Here is a 20,689-nt window from a genome sequence, read left to right on the forward strand (position 1 = left end):
ACCCCTCAAACTGCACACCTGCTGTCCACGTCTCTTTGTTCAGCTTCATATTGAAGTTTAAAGCCTTCTGCTGCATTATGAAAAGTAAGAGCAGTACACACGATGTCAGCTGCAGCAAATATCAGAGCGTTGTTCTGAACCACATGCAGAAACAACTCAACTATTTAAACTCTCCTTGAGGCATTAAACAAATACCAGTGTGTCACTTACAATTAAATGAGGCTAATCAAGGTCAACATGAAGACGACATGATGAACTTGAGTAGCCTAATTTAATTCTTTTTTTTATATGGAAAAAAAGTGATTTATTAACGTTTTATCAATTATAAATAAGAAATTGCCATTATTACATTTTAAATTGCCATTATTACATTTTAAATTGCCATTATTAAATTGCCATTCTGAATAAGGCAACGCAATGTGACATTAAATGTATCTGTGTTTTGCTTGCTGCAGGCTATATTTAGTCAGTTAATTGTCAGGAACCTAATACTATAAATAAAGACTCATGGCTCATTTTGAAACTGATGGAATTTCTGACTCTCACATGCTTCAAATTGGATTTAATCCACAGGGCTACAGTATGTGAGTGTGTGCGTGTGTGTGTTTCTGCAGTGTTTGTGTTTACAGTCATTGAGTAAACTGTGCAGCAGCAGTGCGCTGCGTGGCTCAGACTGAACTGCACTCTCACAATCAGCATCACATTAGACTCTTTTTTTAAATCAGACTCTTGACATTTTTGGAGACAGAAGCTGAAAGAGATGGGGGGGGGGGGGGGTGATGATAATCACTCAACCATTAGCCTGTTCATCCAGCTCTCATCCCACCCCCTTCTCTCCCGACGTCACCGCACCAAAAACGGACGTCTCCGGCTTGAAATCCTCCACTTGCGCTCTGAGCGGCTGGCTGAGCGCATCCTGTCACACATCCATGAAGCGCTTTGCAGCGACGTACATGAAACTGGACTCATACTGAACGCAGCAGCGGACGGAGCTTGACCCTTTCTTTTTTCCTATGCTCTGTCTGTGTGTTTCTTGGTCTTTGATCTACGTATGTCTTATTCAGAGAAAAGTGGACATTTTTTACTTTTCTTTTCCTCGGAGCACACATCCTGTCGCCAGCTGGATTTGAAATAAACCAAGGTAAGACAAATTAGTTTAGCGCTATTTAAAGTCAAACCAGTGGATATTTTTAACTTCTTTTTTTTTTTCTTCTTAAATTTAAATGGAACTCATTGCTTGTAATATGTTATCAAAGCGCAACGCTTTCAGGTCAGTAAGCGTCCTGCTCTCTGGCACGCCAGCTTTCTCCGCTTTGATGCACTGCACATTTGGACAAAGAAACCTCTTTGTCCAGGAATGGTTAGTCGTGCGTGTTTTTGCGCACAGTCAGCTCCTCAAGTTTGCATATCGTGCCGCAATTTCATGCGCAAAGTTCCGAGCAGAGGAGAACAATCAGAAACAAAACAGCCCTGGGAACCGTTAACTTTCCATCAGCGCATGTGATGTGCAGCGACAGCTACGAATTCAGCAATGGTGTCATTGTGGGCTGGAGGCTAAGAGTTTGATGAACAGGATTACAATAAAAAAATTAAAATTAAAATAAAAATCATGTCTCTCCACCTCGTGAGAGATTCTATCGTGTATGACAAGCATGCTAGGTGTAGCCTTGAAAACACACGCGCACGCGCGCGCACGCACGCACACACCCACACACACACTGCAATAGACGCTATGAAGTTGAATCATGTCATGTGGGTGAGGTTTAATTTATGAGGTTGTGATGAGCTGAAACGATTAGTTGACAGAAAAATAATCGCAAACTGTTTTGATAATATTAATCGATTTATCCTGCATAGGTAAATCTTGTAAACGAAAAACTTTCAAATTCCAATAATGTAAAATGTCATAGCTGTGATATTTTGCAGAACATGGTTTCTGTGGACCATTGTGAACCACAATTGTTTGCATTTTAGGATAGCTTGGTCAACTACAGCGCAATACGTTTTGCATATAGCAGACATGGACAGACATATGGTAAATCTTTAAACTGACTGTTTAGAACTAATCTTAATCCAGATTGTTTCTGCATCAATGCATTATTTACTGAACACATTTCCCCGTAGTGGTTATGATGCCAGGATTATTTCTCTCTAACATATTGAGTTTACATGGCTCTTCCACCATTTCACCTCCAGACTTATGCTGCTTATGAGTGATACTCATCATTATCATTGACATTTTGAAAAGTTCAAATGCTTTCAGATTGACAACAAAGCTTGCTTCTCGTGAGGATGTTATTCCCTCTCACTCCTCTGAAACCACTTTAAGATCTTTACTACTAATGTTTTCCATTCAAACCAAGTTAGCTGCAGAGGCCGGCACACAGAGAGCAGTAACTGCCACACCACACTACGAGAGGAACGTCCATCAGGCGACTGTGGAAGCAATTCATCTCATTTTATGAATGGATAAGAAGAAAGACGCCATTTCTTATCTTCAGACATCACTGCACATATTTTGAAAACCAGCATTAGCAAGACTTTGCACTATAAAGGATGTCGTTTGATGAAGCTTATGTTATGCATTAATACAGAAACAGGGTTTAGTTAGACTAAAAGTAATACAATATACTAGTAGATGTACGGCTTCAGGAGAACATGCTGTGCACTTAACTCTAACTAAATTGTAAGTTAGGTATTAAACCTTACAGCACAAGCAGTCATAGACACCTTAACTCCAGTAGATTATTCAAACCATGAGGAACAAACAAGTAAAGCAAGTTATTTAGAGGTTCAGAGAGTTGATGTTTCAGCAGGAAGATGTCACCTGAAAGCATCCATCACCCAAAGTTCATCACCATGTATGAGATATCAAAAATATAGGGCAACGGTGAAGAGAAACAGGTGAAATGTGGTTGAATCCAAAAATGCCATACTCATCACATCCTGTAAAAATCGAATCCAGAGGAATATTGTGGACGTACGGCAACCTTGGGGTCCGCACAAATCACATTTTAGGCTGACAATGGTCTTCTAATTGTTTGAAATGACAGAAGAAAAAGCTCATGCAACATTTTGGCAACATCTGGTAGTCTCTGCAGGAAACCAGCACAGTATAAAATGGTGTTCAGAGTGTTATTCTACTGAAGGCATTGCATCCAGTAAAATATATTTTTTTTAAAGAAGAAAAAATAAGCATTTTGCAAGTCTGTGACAAAATGGTTCACTGAAAATACATCCATTATATAGATGTTTTACCTTGCTGCCTGTTGCTCACACATGCAGAGTGAAAGGTGACAGTGAATAACACAGAAGAACATCATTACCTGGTGTCCACAGGATGCAGCGGGCTTGTTTTAGAGTTTCAAAGAAAAACCACTGTAATCAAATTTTCATAAAGAGTATACTTTTTGCCATAAGAGGTCCACCTTCCCTTCAGTCCTCCTTTAAAACAGCTTTGATTAAACACAGTCTCCACTAAATAACATCCCACATAGGCGTGGTACGGCTTCCAATTACAACACCGGAAGGTGCCAGGCTGCCACCATTGTACCCCTGAGCAAGGCACTTAACCCTGAGTTGCTCCAGGGAGACTGTCCCTGTAGTTAGTTCACTGTAAGTCGCTCTGGATAAGAGCGTCTGCTAAATGACCTGTAATGTAACGTAATGTAACATTGACCACATCTGCCTTTCTATAATGAGCCATTAAATATGTTGGGTTAACACATTCAAGAGCTTTCAAAATCTTCACTTCCTCATTTCCTGAATTAGTTCCCCATTTGCCCATTCAAGGTTGTTCACATTGTTCAGCTCCTCCACACAAAGAAAGCAGCAGTAAGCTTGTAGAGCCATTTACCAACTGTGAGATTCATCACCGTGGGTGACATGGAGCCAGGAAAGGGCTGGTCATCTTTGGACAGAGATAGTGTTTGCATTTCTGGACACATTGTGTTGTCCAAATGCAAACAACTCAGCAGCCATTTACTTATTTCTCGCAATGTGTCAGTTCCCAATGGAGCTACAATGGAGTCAGATGGTGTTTACAAGGGCTACAGACAATACCGTCAAGAAGAAATGGTGACGTAAACAGCATTTTAAACTTCTTGGATTAATTCTAAATGAATTACTTTAAATTGTAGTCGCCTTACTGAAAAGGGTTGTTGACTTAAGTGGGAGTCTGTAATGGGGGTGGATTTCTACACATTGAACAATTTGATGGATTGAGGTAAACGAAAAACAGAAACCAAATTAAAACAAACTGGCTAAATGCATAAGGTCAGTCACTTTAATGGTTCGTAGTATGGAAACAGGAATATGAATAGTTAGCAATTAATCATGTCAAACATCGTCAAAGGTTCCAGAGCTCAAGATGACAGATGAAATAAATTGTTTAGTCCAAAATGTAACGGTATTTGATTTCCAAGTATTTCCAATAAACCATGGAAAAGCAGGACAAACCTCACATTTCTGAAGCTTGACGTCCGGGATGATTGGCATTCTTGCTTAATAAATGGCTTCAAAGATTATTCAATCATCAAAATAATTGTTTGGTTCAACAAATCTTTTTCTTCCTTCTTTTAACCATCAGGTAGAAAAAGAAATGCGTTTCAAGCCTAGCATTTCTTTTTAACTCTCACACGCCCAAATACTCTCCCATTCTTTGAAATTGCATTAGAAAGTGAACTGATTCACCCTGAAGTCTTTCCCTTTTCAGGTTTAAAATGAACAAAGGACTTGAGGACAACTTGACTCAACTGTATGACAACAGGACATATTACAACTCCTCCGTGGAGTCCGTCAGGCCCAGGAACAACATCACCTATGTTGGGTTTTACCTGCATCAGCCGTCCACCGCAGCCATCTTCATCGTGTCCTACCTGCTGATCTTCCTCGTGTGCATGGTGGGAAATGGAGTGGTGTGTTTCATCGTGCTGAGGAGCAAAAACATGCGGACTGTTACCAACCTGTTCATCTTAAACCTCGCTGTGAGCGACCTCCTGGTTGGAATTTTCTGCATGCCCACAACACTTCTTGACAACATAATTACAGGTGAGCAGTCATTTGAAGCCTTTGTTGTGTTGTTGTAGTTTTTAACTTTGATCAAAAATAGGAATTTTAGCCAAGCTGGCTGTGTTTTGTCAGTCAGTTGATAATATCAACACTTTCCGGACTGAAATATCTCAACAACTTGAAATTCAGGCATCCATTGTCTCCAGGGGATGAATCCGTATGACTTTGGTGATACCCTGAAATGTTATCTGGTGCCACCAACAGGTCAACCTTTCCACATGTTGGTCCACTAATCCCAAAATAACATTCTTCAAAAACTGTAATCACCTTTTAGGTCAATTTCCATGAATGTTTGTTAAGACATTCATGCTACCAGGAAGGATGAATCCTAATGACTTAACTTTTCCTCCTAGTACAGGGGTGCCCAAAAAGTCGATAGTGATCGACCGGTAGATCGTGAGTGTAGTGGGGTCAGATCGTGCACTTTTCAAAAATAATAATTATATATATATATATATATATATATATATATATATATAAAACAGTTTTTATTCAACCCCCTCTAATAGGGGGGATTCCTGCAGAGATTTTGAGAGCTCTGTCCGGAGTTAAGGCAGTTTCTCCTTGTCAATAAAAATGCAGAATACAGGCAACTTAATGACGATCAGTGGCAGCTGGACTGCTGGCATTTTTAACCGATCTAACCAACATGTTGAATGAGCTTAATTTAGAGCTGCTTTTAGAAAAGACAAAACCGTGGTCAACAAGATCAGCTCAGTTAATGCTTTCAAACAAGAAATGCAACTTCTGTCCTCAAAGCTGCAGCGCCATGATTTGGAGAACTTTCAAACACACACATCGCATCAAAGCAACCTGCAACCTGACAGTGCGCGCTACACACAGCAGATTGAAAATCAAGACTTTGCTTTACTCGAGCCAATTGCTACATTTACGTGCTACCCATTTAGGGAAGATATTGAAGTCGATTCACTCGCATCAAAAATTGCGACACTGTTCCACCTGAACTCATCTGCAGTGGAGGATGAGATGCTTACACTACAGGGTGACATTCAGCTGAAGTCCAGGGCTCATGGACGGTTTTGGAACATACTCACAGAGGAAAAGTACCAAACATGAGGAAATGTGCTCCCTCCTTCACTGCATTGTTTGGCTCTACTTATTTATACGAGTCAGCCTTTTCCCTCATGAAGATTATCAAGTCCAAGTACCGATCCACCACGACTGATGATCATCTGGAAGCCTGCTTGAGGCTGGCTGCCTGCAGTTACTGTTACTATACAAACCTGTCTGACTCTATTCAGTGCAAGTCATCAGAGTAAGGTAGTGACCAGAAATGTATTGAATTGTATTGTGCCATAAGGCTTCATGCAGTGTAGCAAGGTATGCCAACATATATTGTATATTTAAAGTATATTCAGTACATATATAACTATATTTAGCCATTTTTAATACAGGTAGATCATTTTGACCTGGCTGAACAAGTGTGTGCACCCCTGCTCTAGTGCAGCCAGCTGATATTTTGATCCTCAACAACTGCTGGATGGTTTACTACTAAATTCAAAAAACTTTTAAATTCACCTCAGGATGAATTGTAATAACTTTGCTGACTTTTAATTGTGTGCCACCAACAAAATCTCCACTTATTACATGACTTAGTTGAATACTTGATTCTGATTGGTTGATTTTGACATTCTAGGGTCTGTTATTTCTGTATAACAGACCGCTGCTAAAGACGCTCTGATAATAGGACAACGTCCGATTATATCAATCGGCAGAAAGAAGTCCCAAAAAAAGTGGCTGTAGCCAAAAAAACATATTAGTTTTCCATTACTCCATCAGAAAACACGATGGAATATGTTTTGAATATTCATTGTTATATACGTGGAGAGCAGGACACTTTGGATTCATGATGAGTGAACTGTCCCCAGCAGTAGAATCGAACCAACTCTTTTTGTTAGCGGAAGCAAAACAATCATTATTGAAACAATAAAAACATTTTTGTATCAATATTATTGATTGATTTATTAATTGGCTGTGTAATAAGCAGGATAATGGGCAGAGTGCTGGTCATCATTGTGAACTGAACCCTAAAGGATCCCTCACCGGTCCAACACTTCATTTCATGACAGATGACTCATAAACTAATGACCTAATTGCTGTCAGCCTCAGTTAAAGTGTAATGCTTGAATGATTTGTTGACATACTTATCCACAAACATCTGTAATTAGCAGATATTTTGTGCCTAATGACGGTCAGGACCAGATCTCTCCTACAATTCTCTTAAGATGCAAATAAAGGATTATTTAGCTCCAATATCTTGCAATCTGAGCATTAGTGTAAGCATGTAAACAAGTAACTAGGGCTGGGTATCGCCACTGATTTCCCAAATTGATTATGGATATTTCAGTTCTAATATTGCTTGAAAAGATTCTCAGTAACCTCATGCTGTAAATGATACAAGGAAACCTCTAACCTAGTGCGTTATTAAAAATGTTTATGTTTACAGCAGCAGTTACGTTAATGTACTAAATGACAACAATTGTTTTTGTGTGTCATGATGCGTCACAGAGCTGGTAGCCTTGTTAATCCTTTAATTAACCTTGTTCCCTAATCACTGATGTGTTTCACTTCTCTGCGGGGCTGCTTTGTGTTTCAGTGTTTCAGTTTAATATGGACTTCTATCACTACCACTACTAAAAGGTACTTGGAGGTCATCCCACGTAACATGAACCTTGAGTCAATCTTGAAATTATCTATTGTTTTCCTAACAGCCTGAGGTGATCAACAGTGAGGAAGACTCAGAGGAGTTGAATATGTGATCCCTCCCAGCCATTCTCAAGGCGAGACATAGTGGCTGAGAGTGCAGATTGTTCATTTAGTCTACGGTCTACAGAAGTGGCAATGACTTCATCTTTTCAGTTTTATAACAAATCAATAAAAACAGCTTCAGAACACGAACACAATGTCAGCCTGCGAGCATGTCTTTGTTACATAAGAATGTCAATTGAATGACAAAATAAGTAGCTGTAATTACAGGGACTGTAGGTCAACTAAATTGCCTTATTACTCCAGATATTGTTATAGAGTGGGTGCTATGATTACATAGGTAATACTATAACAAATTATGCACCTATTGCCTCTCAACAAGAGCAGCAAAAAAGCAGCGTAATCAGCCTGAAACAGGAACAGACCCTGAACGTGGTGTTTGGGGAAATCCAGCTGGCAGAGTGCTTTGTGTAATGTAATCCCTGCTGCAATGACATAACTCAGAAATAAATCCTAAATATATTATGAACAGCTTGCAGCTATCAGAAATAAATAAGAGCTTTGCATTAGATTACAACGCTATAAATTATGCATTTCCTTCATCACAGGTGAGCAAATTCTAAACTTTGCCTTACAGTCAAACAACATTCAACAACCCTAACCCATGGCTGCTAAACAATAAGAGGACAAATCATTAACACTAATGAAAATCATTTCAATCGAGATGTCTGTGCCTTATCCTGAACATTGAAGTTGTACTTAAAAGAAAATGTTAAAATGCAAATTAATAACAACAGGGGACATTCTTATATGCCTACTTTGCTACTCTACTACTCCGTTACTCTAACAAAGTATATGATGGAGCTACCACAAAACAAGAACAACATGCAATGAAAGTGCACTGAAAAAAGCAATCAAACAGGCATCAGATGGAAAGGAATAAGCACTTACACTGTGACATATTGTCCACTTCCAGTTTTGGTCATCAAAATTGATGCACTTACTATCAGTCATTTTGGACAAAAGCATCTAGACAATGAACATAATAATTTGGCAATGTAATGCACAGCATGACAGTAATAGCACATAGCAAACCAGAAACAATAAGCAAAAAAAGAAGCCCCCCCACCCCCTAAAATGTGTACATGTTCTTGTTAGCTTCTGGGATGTTTGACCTTCACTGCACAGAATGATTTATGTGCAGAGTTAGAAGGTTGTTGTACGTATGAGATGATCAGAAACTTGAAACCTCCACCGCACACACTGAGAATTCAGATGTCTTGTGTCTCGCAGTTAAAAAGAGAAAAGAAAGAAAGAAAGAAAGAAAGAAAATTCATGTGAGTGAGAAGAAGCAGATGTGCTTTTAAGAAGTTTTAACAAGCAATTTAATCGTATATTGAAAAAACAAACTATTCCTCAAAGAAGAGTATAAGAGCTTTACCAACTTGCTATTTACTGCAGTCTATTGTACGGTAATTTGTTGGTCATTTTATCCACCAAAGTACGTTATGTGGCATATCCTAGAGATATTACAGGAGGGGGACATCCTCCCAGTTGACTGGCATTGGCAGATCCTACAGCTGGTAATCCAGGTAAGCAGCGAGGAAATAAGGGAGGAGACCAAGAAGTAAAGGATCATATTCACATGAGAAAAACCAAAAACCAAAAACGCTCTCTGGCAGCGAAGGCAGAGCCTGCCAAAAGCACAGCAGTCACATTAGTTTCAAATCTGAGCAGAGTGGGAGAGTGGGAGTAGCAAAGCGGCTCAGTTGGCCGTAACATAAAGCGCCGTGTCAATCAGACTGTGGGCAGAGTTTATCGTAGTCTACCAGCATTCTCACCAGGAAGCTTTGTGATGAGAGCCTCACGCGTTTCAGCGGCAGGGAGCGGACCATTCAGGCAGCCAATGACATTGACCGTGTGATGAATCTAACAGTGATGTTAGGTAGCTGCACACCAGTCAGAAGGACAAGTGTTGGTTCAAAAATATCTTCTGGATGTCACGTGTGTGTCCCTCCCTCTGCCTCAGTGTGTGTGTGTGTGTGTGTGTGTGTGTGTGTGTGTGTGTGTGTGTGTGTGTGTGTGTGTGTGTGTGTGTGTGCGCCTGTGGTCTATTTTTTTATGATGAAGATGAGGGATCAGTTACTTTGTCTATCTGGCTGCAGTGGTATGAGCCTCTTGTTTGGGGTGCTCTGTTAGGACTGGCCAACTAGCAATCAGCCTTTGTGTCTCACAGAAAGCTTTCATCTGATGCAACATCAGGACATTTACAGGGAATAATTCTTTAATGGATCTGCATTAGTGTTTAGTGGCCCCTTGCAGATTGTGGACCCCATGAAAGACGTATCACAGGGAGGAGATGAAAGGGACAATGTTTTGTGGTTAATGGGATTTTATGATCATATTTGCATCTCTTCTGCAGCTCAGTTTTGTGACGATGCTTTTTACACCTCATCTAAGAAGGTTTCTAAATAAATTATTCAGCCGGAGAGTTTTCTCAACACAAAGAAACACTTCATCCTTCAGTCACAAACATTTAAAAGCAACACATCTGGAGACAGATGGTTTACACTGGACAGGGGATACAAAACTAATCTGAAAAGTAACTAAAAGCTCTCAGACAAATGTAGTGGAGTAAGAAGTTAAATGTTTCCTTCTGAGATGTATTGGAGTAGAAGTATGTGAGTAAATGTACTTAGTTACGTTCCACCAGTGCTTGTTAGTATTTAAAACATTTTGCATTGGTTGTGTATAGAATGTAACAGCTGAACGGCGAATTCAACTGACTTACTACAACCAGTCTAACGTGTGTAATAGTAACAGTGTTAGTGAACAGCTGGGAGCAGCCTTAGGCCGTGCTAATTAGTGTTCTCTGCCTAGAAGACATTTCTGCAAATAATTCTGGCTCTGCTGTAAGGGCAAGTTTCAGTTTTGACAAACGATAAAATAAGCAGTTTAGCCTTCCAACATCATGCAGACAAAAAGGAACAACTTGCTGTACGTTCCAAAACGAATGAGACAATGTTTCAGGTAATTGTTAGAGTCTCCAGCCTCCTTGGTCTTCTGTAATCTAATTGGGCATGCTTTGAAGGGTCAGCAATGATGAGGGTTAAAGTTCAAATCATTTTAATCTAAATGCAGAGCAGGGAGGAGTAAAAACAAGAAGGGAGGTGGAAACAACAAGAAGAGATGCCACAAGCTTCAGCGTCACTCTATTGAAAAGCAAGAACTCAGGCCGACACAAAGCAATTCTTCCACTGGTTCTGTGTTAATAACCTAACACATTATCAATTTAAAAAGTATTTGCATTTACATGATTGTCTTCACAAGGAGCTTAAACGTTTAGTATGCACTTACCTACAGTATGTGCACATTTCATCACATAGTGAAAAGACCTGTGCACTGAGGGCCACGATAACAGAAATGCAATAGGATGGAGGATGAACGCACCATAGTGGAGCCCCTCTCCACCGGCTGCTAACAGCTAACACTAACTAGCGCTCCTCTTGCATCTGTTGTCCACCAAATCCTTCCTTTAACAAAGGGAGACTTCAGCAATTAAGCTTTGCTCTTTAATAAAGTTGTGGGACTCACAAGAGATAGATTCAACGGTCAGAGTCAGAGACATTATGATTTGTATTCATTTAGAAATGTTGGCCATATCGCCCAGTCCCAGTGCAGGTTACAGAAGCCAAAGGTTTTACTAATGATGAAATGACTTTGAGTCAGCCACAATAAGTGACCTGCACTGTCAGCATCTCTGCCACTAGCTCCCAGCAGCCCTGATTAAGTAAGCTAAAAGTTTTAGATTGTTCCCCTCAAGACACTTCAATATGATATCGTGGCAAACTCCTTCAGCTCCCCTGTACGCTGATGTGCTTGTGGCTCTGAATCTGTTTGACGCCGTCTGAATTCAAACATGCACTGCTGTTCTGTTGCAACATGTTGTCTTGGAAGTAAATCAGCTGAATGCATCTTTCCTGTCAACAGGATGGCCGTTTGGAAGCCTGGTCTGCAAGATGAGTGGCATGGTTCAAGGGATCTCCGTGTCAGCATCCGTCTTCACTCTGGTTGCTATTGCTGTTGACAGGTACAGTGGCTGTATTTCACTACTACTGCTTCATGTAAAATAAGAGTACATTTCTATTTCCCCAGCACCTTTCAAACTTGAAATTGCACCCCCATTAAGTGATTTATGTGCAAAGGAAAACATAAAACCAGAAATGACTCAAATATCACATCCTCACAATCCTTTTTATTTATGTTACAAAATATAATAAACTTTCTCTGACTGCCTCCGTAGAGCTTTTTGTATCTCACAGCCTATTTTCTGTGAGTGGATGTTGGAAAGCTTCAGAATAAACTAGCAAGTCATTTGGCTGAGTGGCAAACTAACAAACAACCTTTATCCATATTACTCCATCTATGGTGTTAAATCCAAAATGCTTCCTCACGTTACTTCTTGGTAAAGTGAAGCGTCAGTTTCATGTTTCATGTCAGTTGTGCCCCAAAAGAACAGGCCGTGCAATGTGTCGGACAGACGTGCATTTTAGGAACATCTCCTGCTAAGTACAAGCAATGGCCTTATGCCCTTATACATTGAGAAGTCATTAGAGACCAAATATTAGACTTTCCCCCACGTTTGAACATTATTTAGTTTAGAATACTTTACCACAGATATGTGTTCCCGAGGTCCCTGCTCAACTCAGTCAATGTTGTTCTTACTACGACTACTTCTGACTCCAGATCTGCATCACAATACAAATATTTCTTACACTTAAATAGTTCATGAGAAAATAGCAAAAACTAAAATATTGAGAAACCTTCAAAAACAAATCAGCACAAAAGCACGTCTTTTGTCTCTTCACGTAATTCTCCACCCCTCATCAGGACGGACCAATGAGAAGGTTTGTACTGCTTTCATCATCTTTATGTGGTAGTTGTCCTCTTATCAGTGATTGTGCTGAATTGCCTACTTGCCGTTAGTACAGATGACACCAGCTGGCTCTTCATTTTGTTTAATCGTTTTATAAACCGTTGGAGGAGGCTGCAGAATCTCGTTGTGAGGAAATGCAAACGTTCACACTCAGTGGCGTCATATCGGCTGTCCAAGCTGTAAACAATGTCAGAGCTGTTTTTGTAGTTCTTATCATCGCCCAATCCTCAATCACCAGGCATGCAGTGCGTCACTCTGTCACCATTTTAAATCACTGGAGAAGGTCTGAGCCTCCGGAAAGGACAGAGTTTGAAATGCGTTGACACCCAGAAGTCAAAATCATCTATCAGCCACATGATTATAATTAGATTTGAATGAATGAGTAGATAAAAGACTCTTTTGTTCGTCCTTATGACCAGTGTACTCATGCACAGATCAGCCAGACCTTAACTACTGCATCGATTCTAATATGACCTTATTGCAATCATACCATCATCCTTAATACATGTTGGGATGACAGAAGCGAGACATCTCTTAGGGGCCAACAAAATCCCTCTGTAACATCAACACCAACACCAACTGCAATCGACCCGCCTGGATGTCTCTGTGTTCATCAAAAGATCCTTTAGTGAGAGCTCGAGTCAGTCCACCTCCTGCCCAACATGGTGGTCACCAGTTATGTTTAAGCTGTAATGATTTCAAATCAAGTGTTTTTCCCCATCTGTGTCTAAACTTGTCTGTGTACATCACACGCCTTCAGCTGCTTCACAGTAAAAGCATCCAGCTCTGCCAATAACTACACTTACCTACAGGCAATATGTGATGATTCATACTGTACTAAGACCAGCTACAACTACATACATTTCCCTCGGCATGAATAAAGTGTCTCTCTGTCTATCTATCTATCTATCTGTCTGTCTATCTATCTGTCTGTCTGTCTATCTGTCTGTCTGTCTGTCTATCTATCTGTCTGTCTATCTATCTGTCTATCTATCTATCTATCTGTCTGTCTGTCTATCTATCTATCTGTCTGTCTGTCTATCTATCTGTCTGTCTGTCTGTCTATCTATCTATCTGTCTGTCTGTCTGTCTATCTGTCTGTCTGTCTATCTGTCTGTCTATCTATCTGTCTATCTATCATACCATCATCCTTAATACTGTGTGCTTCACAGACATGTTTTAGAAAATACATTGTGCAATCAAATATTAGAAAGTTCAATGCAGCTGAGAAATAGAAACATAGATGAAAGACAAGGAATACAAATGATTTGCTGTATTTCATGGACTCACTGTCATTCAGCGTTTAGAGACTATTTCTCCGAACCTTTGTCTTTCCGCCATTTTCTCCTCTCTTTAAGAAACTCTTAAAAGTCGTCGTCCCAGCTCCTTTAACCCTCCTATTGTGTTCGGGTCAAATCTGACTGATTTACTACTTTCACCAATCATAAATATTTTGTTTTACAACTGATTGCTTCAAGGCCTTATGATATCCTCCACAGTAGGCATTTGAACATATACAATTGCTGATCACCACTTTCATTGAATTTTGAGTGGTTTAGTCAACTTTGTTACATCCATGGTGTTCCCGGTCAAAATTGACCGGCATAAGAAAATTAATGGGTAACCCTAGATTAATTTCATCCAACAGATTACACACACACACACACACACACACACACACACACACACACACACACACACACACACACACACACACACACACACACACACACACACACACACACACACACACACACACACACTTGACTATTCTTTTTGATGTCTCTGTTTTGTTTAGTTTTTTTACAATAAATGTTAATTACATTAAAAAATATATATTTTCAGTGTATATTATTTATATATTTACTGCAGTTATTCATGTAAACCAGTAGTCTGAGACATTGTTTACAGCTTAAAAGGGTGTTGGATCAAATTTGGTGATGATTAATGGTTTTTGTGTTGACCTGCAGAACGGTCAAATTTGACCGCGAACACCAAAGTAAGGGGGGAGAAACGAACACAATAGGAGGGTTAAGGTCTACGATGATTTATGAATGATTTTTATCTTTACCAGGATCTAGTCTTACATGTGGAGTGGAAATTCTTAGAAATTGTCTTAGAATTTCTAAGAACGTCGAATTGTGGTTTCACACAATGCAGACTTTGTTGCCCTTCATACTAACTGATTGTATGGGAGATACACACATTACAGTGCATTAGCTTTTGTAGGTAAAGCTACAAACAGCTTGCATATGAGAACAGCCTGAATTATACTGATCCGATATAGTACAAGTCAGTAGGTAAGATGTCTCGGACAATGGCTGGGGAGAAAAGACTCTGAAGAAGAAGAAGGCCTGAACCTGTTTTGAGGGCTTCAGCAGTGGCATTTGAAAAAAGGAAAAGAATATCTAAATGTAAAGTAAACTTTTGTGCTAATTTAAAGAACATTTCAGGTTGATCTCAGTACAAACTTAAAATAAAACATACATCCCAAGCTCAGAAAGCAGTGCTGTTAAAAGAAAAGGGTTCTTGAAAATCTTAACAGTACCATGAGTTATTCCTCACTAATTAAAATAAACAGCATGTTGTGCCTTTGTGCTCTTCTAAAAAGTAAAAGCCTTTGTGCAGTTTGCCACAGATATTATGTACCTTTTATTAACCGGCACTACAGCCAATATAGTTGTGGATGACGATGACTGTAATAAGGGGAGCCGAGTTAATTATGCCCCCATTGTTCTTTATTGAGCACAGTACACCGCAGAGTGAGAGCAGCAGTCATACAGTATTTCTTATTACATCACAGGTCTTTTAACAGACGCTCTTATCCAGAGCGACTTACAGTGAGCTAACTACAGGACAGTCTTCCTGGAGCAACTCAGGGTTAAGTACCTCGCTGAAGTGCACAATGGTGACAGCCTGGTATTAAACTGTTTGTAAGTCTGACCAATAGACCACGAGACCACCACCATAGTTAATTCTAAAGCTAACTAAAATTTTGTTTGTGCATTTGCTTTCATTTTATTGTTCTTTGTTATCAAAAAAATATTGACTGGCACTATCTAACAACGTTTAGCATGTATGCTTTATACCAGTGGTTCCCAACATGGGGGTCGCCAAAGGTTCACGAGGGGTCACAAGGCCTTCTTGGGGGGGTGTAAGAAAACTTTGAAAACTAAAAGCTTATGTTATTTATCTAATTTATGTGCACGTTTCAGTGTTTACTGCTTTGCTTTGCGCATTCACATTCTATCCTCTACTCTGTTTTGCGAAGGGCGCATGTATATACATGTACATATAGATGTACATATACATGTATATACATACAAAAGTTATTGGGTTCACTGTACAGTTTGTCAGTTCTTCTGCACTGTTATTGTTATATGCATTGAATATAATATGAAATTACAGTTTGTCAGTGGTCAGTTTAATGAGAGCAAAGGGGTCTCTTTAGGAAACAGGTTGGGAACCACGACTTCATAGCTATCTCCCAGAGGTTTCTGACAACATTCGGTCAATAGATCCTGGATCTGTCCCTTTATGGATTCTAATCATATTTCGTTGTGCAATTTTAAGTAAATGATCTTTGCTCCTACTCAACTTTCTGTAGAAAATATAATTTTCTAAGCAGTTTAAATGTCTTCATGCATCTTCCTGATCCGGTCCTTTTTCTTTTCTTTTTGCAGATTCAGATGCATTGTCTACCCATTCAAGCAAAAGCTGACCATATCCACAGCCACCTTGATAATTGTCATTATCTGGGTTCTGGCCATATCCATCATGTGTCCATCTGGCGTGATGCTCCAAGTGACCAAGGAGCAAACCATTCGGGTGTTACTGGGCTATGACAACAAAACGAGCCCGTTTTATTGGTGCAGAGAGAACTGGCCAAACCAGGATATGAGGAAGATTTACACCACTGTCCTGTTTGCAAATATCTACCTTGCTCCACTTTCCCTCATCGTGATCATGTATGCCCGGATTGGCATTACGCTTTTCAAAACAACAGTTCCAACGGCGGGAAAGCCGGGCCGCGAGAAGCGCCACACTGTGTCAAAGAAAAAGCAAAGGGTGATTAAAATGCTTCTAATAGTCGCTTTGCTTTTCATCCTTTCCTGGCTCCCTCTGTGGACGCTCATGATGTTGAGCGACTACGCCAGCCTGACTGAGCAGCAGTACAGAATCATCAACATTTACATTTACCCCTTTGCCCACTGGCTAGCCTTCTTTAACAGCAGCGTCAATCCCATCATCTATGGTTTCTTCAATGAGAATTTCCGTAGAGGATTTCAAACTGTGTTCAAGTTCAGCCTGTGCACGGCCGACGGACAGCGGAGGAAAACCTACTCGCACAGGCTGCAGGGAAACTCTGTGCTCCCAGCTAATAATGCACAAACGTCCCTGGAGCCCATTTCTCTCAACAGCCTCGATAAGAACACTTCCAGGCGACTCAATCATGTCACTGGACAAGACTTGGTCATGGAAGACCTGGAGAAGGCATCTTGCAGCAGCGGGGGTGTGACTGCAGTTTCGATATGAGGAGACACAGAGACATGCTTCTAGGTGTTATCAAAGGTGTTCACTTTTATTTTTTATTGCCTTTATCATTGAAACATTATTCATCCACTGAACGCTTGTTTGTAGGTTGTCCGAAGCAATTTTAAAATGACATATTTTTTATTTTGATTGTCCAGCAGCAAGCTACCTCACAGTGTTTGCTCCTGAGATAAATACATGTCAGAAACAGACGTTTAAAAAAACAATTTGAGAAGAGAATACTCATTTTATTCAACACCTTTTCTTAACCCCTTTAAGCCACGCAATGTATGTTGCACATATTGTGCCGTGTTAAAAATGGAAGCAGGTTGTAGAACAGAAAACTTGTTGGACAGTGCATCATTCTTTAATTAGGATCCGTTGATATTGCATTGATAACAATTGCTCCATGACATACCATACAAACCTGTATAAATGTATAAAGATGCATCAAACATGTATGCATGGTGTCTGCAGAGCAGATTTCAAAAGTCAAGTCACTTCAACAAATAATCTATAAGTTACCGTCCTCGTTGTTTGGCACATTAGATGCATTTGTGTATTATTCACTATTATTGAGAATCAGAATTAGAGCACTTACAGACCTTGAATAGGAAAACCTCTGTGGCCTGTGAAACAGCTGTACACTTCAACACGGTGACAAAAGTTGAAGTAACAATCTTTCAGGTATCTGTGACAGCACAATGGCTTTCTACACAACTGTGATTATATTTCAGTGAACAAAACTCTACAGAGGGATGCTGAACCTAAGCAACCGGTCGATGCTTTTACCTCGTTAGATCGTTGTGAAAGCAGCATGTTAGAGAGCCCATCTACCTCTCAATCTAACTACACTTTTTTTTGTCGTTTTTTATGTGTTTCCAAACAGGCATCAATAAGTAATACAAAAGACCTACTTCAATCGCTGAGCAACAAAAAGTAGGGTTAACAGGGATTGGAGCCAAACTAAAGCAATCCAGCAGATATAATTACAAACCTTTATAGAAGCTGCGTATTGTCTCGCCATTGGTCTAAAATGCTTATGCTAATAAGTATATATAATATATATAGATAATAATGATTGTATAAGAGCCATCTGTTTACAAATTATATATTTTTATTCTGAAATCTGCTCTGTAAACATGTACATGAAAAGGTGTAATGATGCTGAATTTAATATTATTTGTTCATGAATATCTCATGAGCCTGTTATGAATGTGCCATGTAAATTCTCTCATTACAAAGTGTTTGGCTGTTTATTTTATTTTGTGTATCTCTATGAACAGTCTTGTACAGTAAATGGGAAAAACAGTGGACCTGCATCGGCCCCAAAATATGTATCGTCTGCTGTAAGTATATGTTACTGAGTCTAAAGCTTAAAGTACAAGTGATACTGTGAATCTGTCTGTGTGAGCTGGCTAGTGTTCTTGCAGGGTCGTGTACTGAACAACCTTTGCTTCAAAGGTATTTTACATACTTAAAATCTTTACTGTTGTTGACGTCTGTAAAATGTTTTAAAAAGCGCCCAATTTAAAAAATTGTACAGAAAAGATGTAAAACTGCAAAAGAAAAAAAAGCTATAAGTGACATGGTAGACTCTGGCGGCCATATTGGAGGTCCTTAGCTGTTTTATCTATACAGTGGAGGTGTAGTGGTGATTCTGACCCCGATTCTTTTTAATCTCTTCCGGGGAAAACTCCCTGCAGCTTGTTGTTGCTCTTACTTGTTGTGAACATTAACACCTTGCATGAGCGGACAAAAAAAAGGAGCTGCACTAATCATTAATTCAAGGAAGCAGAACATCAATTGTTCAGAGTAAGGCTGTGTCTACACATACAGCTAAGAGGCCAGAGGAATTTTTAGTGGAAACCTGCTACATGAGGAGGAAATAGCCTCAGCAGGATAGACTTCATCTGGAGTACAAGTGAAAACTAGTACAAGGATTGTGGTGGAGACGGGACACTTTGAATGACAATTTGTTTGTTTCTCCTAATTCAGTTCTCTTCTTCGAATCAGTTTTTCATGATGGCAAATTGTGGGACTACCAGCTGTGTCGTAATCACTGCTAAATTAGGAATTAAATGCGTTGACATTAGCAGTGTGATAATGATGCACATTTTACTGGCAAGAAGTGATTATATATATTTTTCTATATATATCATTTTCAACATCCACTGGAAAAGTTTCACAAGATGAACATCTGTTCTTCATCAGCCATGCTTTTTGACATTTTAATTTTGTACCAGCATAAATACAGCGGCTCATTTAGATGCATGGATGCTTTCTGGCTATACTGGATTATGACAACCTTTAGTGGCTTCTATATTTTTCTGTGAGCACTTATTATAAATGCCAATAAAGCCGATCGCACTGCTGAGCTGTTGTCATTACGTCACATGGTTATAAAATCACTTCTATCTGGAGCTAAGCAGTTTGGTTATGACTGCGGGTCAACATAGCATTTACAGTATATCTCAAAAGTGAGTACACCCTTTAGATTTTTGCAAATATTCTGTTATATCCTTTCAGGGGATAACATTATCCTACTGAAACTTTGATATAACTTAAAGTAGTCAGTGTGCTGCTTGAATAACAGTATAGATTTATTGTCCTTTGAAAATTACTCAGTACACAGCTGTTAATGTCTAAACAGCTGGCAACAAAAGTGAGTACACCCCATAGTGAACATGTCCTAATTGTGCCCAATGATGTTGTTTTCCCGCCCTGGTGTCATGTGACTCGTTAGTGTTACAAGGATTCAGGTGTAAATGATAAGCAGGGCTGTTAAATTTGGTGTTTTGGGCACAATTCTCTCTGAATGCTGGACAACATGGCACCTCATGGCAAGGAACTCTCTGAGCGGCTGAAAAAAAGGATTATTGCGCTTCACAAAGATGGCCTTGGCTATAAGAAGATTGCCAACACCATGAAAATGAGTTGCAGCACAGTGGCTAAGATCATACAGCGGTTTTCCAGGACAGGTTCCACTCGGAACAGGCCTCGCCAGGGTCGACCAAAGAAGTTGAGTCCACGTGCTCAGCGTCATATCCAGAGGTTGGTTTCCAAAAATAGACGTGCGAGTGCTTCCAGCATTGCTGCAGAGGTTGCAGAAGTGGGATGTCAGCCTGTCAGTGCCCAGACCATACGCCGCACACTGCATCAAATCGGTTTGTATGGCCGTCGCCCCAGACAGAAGCCCCTTCTGAAACCGATGCATAAGAAAGCCCGCAAACAGTTTGCTGAAGACAATGAATCCAAGAACATGAGTTACTGGAACCATGTCCTAGTGGTCTGATGAGACCAAAATAAACCTGTTTGGGTCAGATGGTGTCCGGCGTGTGTGGCGGCACCCTGGTGAGGAGTACCAAGACAAATGTGTTTTGCCTACAGTCAAGCATGGTGGTGGCAGCATCATGGTCTGGG

General features: G+C 39.9%; 1 protein-coding gene across 1 annotated transcript; it reads left to right on the top strand.

Annotated features, from left to right (window-relative positions):
- The first annotated feature begins 941 nt into the window (after positions 1 to 941).
- npffr2a (neuropeptide FF receptor 2a) lies at positions 942 to 17,269 on the top strand. The gene is made up of 4 exons (XM_029440059.1): positions 942 to 1,141; positions 4,715 to 5,049; positions 11,788 to 11,887; positions 16,417 to 17,269. The coding sequence occupies exons 2-4, from the start codon at positions 4,722 to 4,724 to the stop codon at positions 17,267 to 17,269; spliced, it is 1,281 nt and encodes a 426-aa protein (XP_029295919.1). The 5' UTR covers positions 942 to 1,141; positions 4,715 to 4,721.
- Positions 17,270 to 20,689: the final 3,420 nt, after the last annotated feature.

This window comes from Cottoperca gobio, chromosome 9 (genome assembly GCF_900634415.1).
Source record: "Cottoperca gobio chromosome 9, fCotGob3.1, whole genome shotgun sequence".
Lineage (NCBI taxonomy): Eukaryota > Metazoa > Chordata > Actinopteri > Perciformes > Bovichtidae > Cottoperca > Cottoperca gobio.

What these genes read in the sequence shown, in the direction of transcription:
- npffr2a (XM_029440059.1), top strand. Translation starts at nt 4,722, where the DNA reads ATGAACAAAGGACTTGAGGACAACTTGACTCAACTGTATGACAACAGG. An exon ending in TCTTGACAACATAATTACAG is followed by an intron (nt 5,050 to 11,787) that starts GTGAGCAGTCAT and finishes TCCTGTCAACAG; the next exon opens with GATGGCCGTTTGGAAGCCTG. An exon ending in GTTGCTATTGCTGTTGACAG is followed by an intron (nt 11,888 to 16,416) that starts GTACAGTGGCTG and finishes TTCTTTTTGCAG; the next exon opens with ATTCAGATGCATTGTCTACC.